This window comes from Melanotaenia boesemani, chromosome 12 (genome assembly GCF_017639745.1).
Source record: "Melanotaenia boesemani isolate fMelBoe1 chromosome 12, fMelBoe1.pri, whole genome shotgun sequence".
Lineage (NCBI taxonomy): Eukaryota > Metazoa > Chordata > Actinopteri > Atheriniformes > Melanotaeniidae > Melanotaenia > Melanotaenia boesemani.
In genome coordinates, this window is record NC_055693.1 from 23561029 (window position 1) to 23567989 (window position 6961).

Below are 6961 nucleotides of genomic sequence, written 5' to 3' on the forward strand. Positions count from 1 at the left end.
ACAATGTCCCGAGTCGAGGTCTGCAGCCCCCCATCCTCACTGTACACAGTGTTGTTTGAGCACTGCTTTCCCCTCCTGAGCTGCCGGATGGTGGACCAGAATCTCCTCGAAGCCGTCCGGAAGTAATTCTCCATGGCCTCTCCAAACTCCTCCCATGTCCGAGTTTTTGCCTTAGCGACCGCCGAAGCTGCGTTCGGCTTAGCCTGCCGATACCCATGTAAGCTGCAATGTCTTCTGTAGAGTTCAGGATTAGTCTGGATTCCCGCCTGGCATAGTCAGAGGGTTATTAATAGATGATGCAAAGAGAGCAGAGTCAGAACAGACAAACTCTCCACTCAGCAACCTACAGCTTGTTGTTACACCACACAGGTACAATTAGAAGACTTGAACAGTAGAAATATGGACAATGTTTCTGTTGTAAAGTTTTTCATTTTCACAGGGATAAATGAGACAACGGACTATAGAATAGCTGTCTTCTCCTTGACTTTACTGTATTACTGCCTGATTTTGTTTCTCAATGTCTCTCTTGTTGTGATCGTTGTCTTAGATGAAAATCTGCATGAACCTATGTACATTTTACTCTGCAGTGTTTGCTTTAATGCCATTTACGGCACAACAGGTTTCTACCCTAAATTTCTTTTAGACCTTTTGTCGTTATCTCAAGAAATCTCATATGAATGGTGTCTCCTACAAACATTTGTCATACACTCTTTTGCTTGTTGTGAATTATCTATTCTAGCAGTTATGGCGTATGACAGATATCTGGCCATATGTCACCCACTGCACTATCACTCTCTCATGACTAAGAAGAGGCTGTGTCAGCTAGTGGCTTTCTCCTGGGTGACACCTTTCTTTGTTTTGTCAGTCAGCATTATACAAACATCTAGATTGGAGTTATGTGGATCAAAAATGAAGCGGATACTTTGTGTGAACTGGATAATTGTTCGGCTTGCTTGTTCTCATAGTAATACCACTGCAATTACTATTGCTTCATATGCAACAATTGTTATTTATGTGTCTCATGGCCTTTTTATAATTTGGACTTACAAGCATATAATTAAAACATGTACAAAGTCAAAAGATGTCAGGGTAAAGTTTATGCAGACATGTTTGCCCCATTTAATCTCTTTAATCACATTTTTGGTGGTAATGGTTTTTGACTTGATGTACATGCGATTTGGCTTCACAGATTTACCACAAAATCTTCAAAACTTTATTACTATAGAATTTCTCCTCTTTCCTCCGCTCATGAATCCTCTCATTTATGGATTTATACTCAACAAAATAAGAAACAGAATTCTGAGCTTAGTTTACATTAAAAGACTATGACCAAAACATTTTCCCAAACCAGTTTAGAAAAAAAATATTATTTCCTCAGCATGCTTACCAAGAATTGACCTTTTCAGTTGCATTGATCATGTTGTTTTCTTGTTAAACATATCAAACATTTTAATCTAATGACAATTAATCCAAGTAGGAAGTTTGTCATATTGCATAATAGAAAAATTTGTGTAAAATGATACAAACATCTAACACTTAGTTTATAGGCAGACAAATGTATGAATATGATTTGGGCTTTTTCAGTATGTCATGTGTAAATTTTGAAATTAAAAGTAAAACATAGTCTGGACCACAAATCACTCCACATTCTCTACTGCTCAGTGATTTTACCATATTTACATTACTGTGCAGACGTTTGGGGCAATACTTATAACTGTACAATTCAACCACTATCTATACTGCAGAAAAGAGCTATAAGAATAACGCATCATACTGGTTACAGAGATCATACAAATTTACTGTTCATAAAATCTGAAACATTAAAATTTACAGATCTGGTTCATTTTCAAACAGCTCAAATCACGTACTAAGCCACGCACAATCTACTTCCTGGAAATATTCAAATATTGTTTTTTAACAGAGATGGGGGTTATAATCTGAGGGAAGAACTTAATTTCAAACATCAGTGTTCACGTAACAACATTAAGAAGTTTTGTTTTTCTGTTTGTGGAGTGAGGTTGTGGAACAGGTTGGATGTGGAGCTCAAACGGTGTCCAAGTGTGATCCAGTTTAAAAGGCGGTACAAACACATGGTTCTTACATGGTACAGGGAGGAAGAAGGCTTTAACAGACAACGTTCTACTAAATAATTTATGTAGGCTATTTGTTTGCTTAAAATATTCCTTTTCTAAGTTTTGTAAATACTTTTATGTAAATATGTGTGTTTCGGGAGACTGTAAATATAGGTGTAAATAAGCTCATGCTTCTACCTACTCCGTTTCGACATGTTGGGTTTATATGTTTGTTGTATTGTTTTAATTTTGTTATGTATTTATTTATGTTTTGTTTTTGTTCTGTTTTTGTTTCTTTTCAGTTTACTCTTTTGTGTTACTTGCACATGTTTGAAAATAAATAAATAAAATTCAAGTCATCCACCTCAGTAGCTGACCATGCTTTTTCCACCCAGCATCTAACACAAACACAAATATATACCAGGATATGGTTTTACATTGTAGTTTTAATTTCTATAGAACACAATATAATAACCTAAGAGGGAATATAAAGCAGATATGAATTCTGACAAGATGGAAATGTAGAAATGGATAAAACTGTTCATTTACTTCTTATAAACTTCATACTTCTCTGAGCCGTCTTCATCTTAATTATTGCAACAGAAAGGGATAAAATACTCTGTTATGTGCACTAAAACTATCTTGTGGGCAGCTGTTCAGTGTCATCTGCCTGGGGCCTGTAGCTTTGTTACTTAAATCAAACCAACTAGCAGAAGGAGTTGCTTCTTCTATCTCTGAATCTGTTTGGTCTCGTTCTACATTTTCTTTACCTTCTCTGTCTCTAGTTCTCCACGCCTTTTCTAATGGCCAGCTTAACATAATTTTAGCTATTAAAATTACTTCAATATATGAATTAAACTCCACATTTTGAAAGGATCTGACTGATTTGACTTGTATAGGCCTATAACCACATTTTTGCTGTTAATTAGCTGGACGTAGTGACTACTACTTACTTTCATCTCTTAAAAAACTCCCCATCTGTCCATTTTGATCACACCTCATGGTTTTACATCCAGATGCAGTTGCAGTGAAAGGTGAGAATGTTAGTGTGGAGCAATGACAGCAGAACTTCAACTGGGAAACTTCACTGTCTTGTGTTCCAGGCAGCACTAGCCGAACACAACTCAATCAATCTCTAAAGCCACAATCGTTTTTTTCTTTTTCTTTAACCTGTCCTGTCCAGCATCATGACACCTGAACAATAGTCAGGCCACAATCATTTCAGTCAATAATAGGTCAATAAAATTTAAGATTTATTTTATTAGCTCAAGACCATGAAAATAGTTGTGAAGTTCACAGTATCAAGTAAATGTTTTCAGGGCATTTCATCTGCTTTCTAGGGGAGCTGAGCTCCCCTTTGCTCCCCCATTAAATGAACCATGGCTGGCACCTTCAAAGCTACTTCAAAGATCAGCTATTCACCTATTCTCAACTTTCCAACCCCAAGCTAAGATACAACAAGCCAAAGCAGAAGGATCATAATTCAGCAACAACAGATGTCACCTAATTCAAATCAAATGAGAGATTGATGCCTATAATGTATACATGAATTGTGCATAGACTGCTTAAACATATTCACCAGACTACTGACACTAGGACAAGTTTATCTATAAACAAATAGCTTTGTAATGTCTTTTCCATAGATTTGAATAATAACAAGCTCCAGTGCCTTAGCTGTGGTGTGTAGAATAAATTAAGTCTATTCCCTCCCTAAAACAAACAAACAACCAAACAAACAAACAAAAATTACAATTACCTTCCACTGATCCTGCTTCTTTGGTTAAAATTAAAATTTACCTTTTAATTTCTTAATGGAGAACAGCAGTTTACATTATTTTTACACCCCCCCCCCCCCCCCCCCCCCCCAAAAAAAAAAAACAAAACAAAACAATATATTAAATAAATAATCAATAAGGATGAACAAACATTTGAATTATTTCTTACTTTGAAGAAATACAGGCCTGGCTGAATGCCTGCTCATAGTCTGATAGACTTAGTTGTATTTGTGTCACAAAAGTAAAAACAAACAAACAAACAAACAAAAAAACAAATAAAGCAAACAAACTAACAAAAAAAAAAAACGAAATATGAATAATATACACTTTAAATTTAAAAAAAAAAAATGTAATAAATGTACATATTTGACAAGGGTAGGTAAAGCCACTCCCAGATTACTGATAGGATGTTTGAAGGGCCACATAAACAACGTCAGGGACTGTTGCTGCTACAAAGGTTTAAAAAGCCATGACAACATCCTGAGCGAGTGTGGAAATGCCCTTGGTTCCACACAAAGATCAGGTTGTGCAAATGCAGTTTAAGTCTGTGTGTAAAAGACACAGGAAAAGTATTTTTATGATGGAAAACGCTTCAGTTATTACCAGGCTTACTCTGTCAGGGCTTGATGGAATAGCAAGGTACAGAGTTACTCTCTTTTTGCTCACTTTACTGTGTTATTGTGTGATTTGGCTGGTAAATGTCACTGTTGTTGTAACAATCATTGTGGACAAAAACCTTCATGAACCCATGTACATCTTCATTTGCAACCTGTGCATCAATGGACTCTATGGGACAGCAGGTTTTTATCCTAAATTCCTCCATGATCTTCTATCAAGCATTCATGTCATTTCTTATTATGGGTGTCTTCTGCAGAGTTTTGTGCTGTCCTCTTCAGCCTCTGCTGACTTCTCTATTCTAGCTCTGATGGCTTATGACAGATATGTGGCTATATGTCGACCTCTAGCATACCACTCTGTGATGACTAAAAAAAGGGTTTTTGTTTATGTGTTTTTAGCCTGGCTTGTTCCTTTTTTCTTGCTATTCTTGAGCACAATAACAACATCATCACCAGTTTTATGTGGCTCCCATATACCAAAACTCTACTGTGTTACTTGGTTAATTTCTAACTTAGCTTGCTCTGCATCCTTAGCACGAGTTATTATTCCAGCTTTTATTTACACTTTCTATGTTGGCCATGTTATTTTTATTGTTTGGTCTTACATATATGTGGTGAAAATAAGCCATGCATCTAAAGAAAACATGCGTAAATTTATGCAGACATGTTTACCACATTTACTCTCTTTAGTAATTGTTACTGCATCATTGCTTTTTGACTTGTTGTACATGCGATTAGGCTCAAAGCAGTTGCCACAAAATGCCCAGAATTTTTTATCAATGCAAATTGTCCTCATTCCACCAATTATTAATCCTCTCATCTATGGCTTTGTTTTGACAAAAATCAGAAAAAGAGCCTTTAACTTATGTAAATGTTGTGTTTTTAAATTACAGTCATGAGATGTTCTGGCCCAAGAAAATATTCCAAGTGTCTAATGTGGGAAAAAAAGTTAAATTCATATAATAATATAGCTAAAATTTTTGTTGTTGAATATAAATGAAAGAGCTTATTGTTAGTTTGATGGCAATACAACTACATACATTACATGTGTTTTATTTCACCAGGGAGTGTTTCATTTTAATGTGCATGTATTTGCATTACAGATTGACTTACACTGCATCCTGCATTTAGGATAAGATGTCTGAATCATAACCCTCTGTGCCTAACTAATAAATTAATAATCAGTACACTGATTCACTTATTGCCCTCCTTCTTATGGCTCAAACCGGGACCTCAGTTCTAATTTCGTACCATAAACATGTAAATGTGAGCTGGTATGACAATAAAGTTCCTTGAATCCTTGAATCCTTGAACAACTGGTCACTTTCTTTTGAACATAATTATGATGCATTAACCCTTTCATGCATACTGTCAACTACAATGGACACATAAAGTTTTTACTATTTGTATGGTTTGGGATAGTATATTAACAAATTAACCATCTTAGTTGATATTAGTGAGTCAGTCAATACACTGAAACTCTCTGAATAAGAATAAATAAATGATATAATTTAATGCAAAAATTGTAATGACCGAGTTTGCCTCAGTAATGAAGAAGAAAAGTAAATGATACAGCTGTGTTTTAATAGACTAGATACATAATTATCTCATAATAATACTTTAGAAATATTTTATATTGTAATGCTCTCCATGAACCACATGGAGATCACACCGAAGGCATTATTGAGTTTGTGATAGAAATAATAATAATAATAACAACAACAACAACAACAACAGCAATAAAAATAAAAAAAAAAATATTATTATAATAATAATAATAATAATAATAATAATAATAATAATAATAATAATAAATGTACACATATAAATGTTTCCTATATATACATACAATATGTACATATATTTTGCATGTGCATCAAATGCAAAAATACATAACTGCAACGTGATGAGATTCAGTGTGCAAAAGGTGACAGATAAGATTAGACCAGGTGTGAATCGTGGCTCTGACAGAGGTAGATGAGTTGTAAAGTCTGATTGCAGAAGGTAGGAAGGATTTCCTGTATTGTTCCTTAGAACAGCGAGGTTGAATGGTTATACGTGGAAAGCATTATCCCCGCAGTAAGGACAGTAAGGTGTCACCAGTGATGTAAAAAAGCTGCTAAATTAGTAGATAAGAAAGCCCTCAGGGAAGGAGATGGGGAATTATTGAAGACAACACAAAACAAACTTAAACAAAGATTAAAGAATGCAAGAAATACAGGAAAAAGGTAGAAAGCAGCGGCAGCAGAACAGCTTGAGGAATTTTAAAAATCACAGACTTCAGATAAAGGTGGATCAGACTGATGGAGGTCTGGACAGAGCTGATGAGCTGAACATATTCTTCAATAGGGTCAGTTAATAAAGTTAAAAAATGTCCCCCTCTACCTCCACTCCAACAGACCACACACTCTCCCTGAGCCCACAGCTTTCCTGTCACACCTCCACTTCGTTACCCTGCAGCTCAGTCTTGGACCTTAATGCAGCCTCATCTCCCTCC

General features: G+C 35.5%; 2 protein-coding genes across 2 annotated transcripts; both read left to right on the plus strand.

The window, feature by feature from the left end:
• Positions 1-279: 279 nt before the first annotated feature.
• On the plus strand, positions 280-1462 carry LOC121650587 (olfactory receptor 6F1-like). The gene has a single exon (XM_042002153.1). It carries the CDS (start codon positions 400-402, stop codon positions 1327-1329), a length of 930 nt encoding a protein of 309 aa, XP_041858087.1. The 5' UTR covers positions 280-399; the 3' UTR covers positions 1330-1462.
• A 2962-nt stretch (positions 1463-4424) lies between these two features.
• Positions 4425-5363, plus strand: LOC121649847 (olfactory receptor 1019-like). The gene has a single exon (XM_042000949.1). The coding sequence runs from the start codon at positions 4425-4427 to the stop codon at positions 5361-5363; it is 939 nt and encodes a 312-aa protein (XP_041856883.1).
• Positions 5364-6961: the final 1598 nt, after the last annotated feature.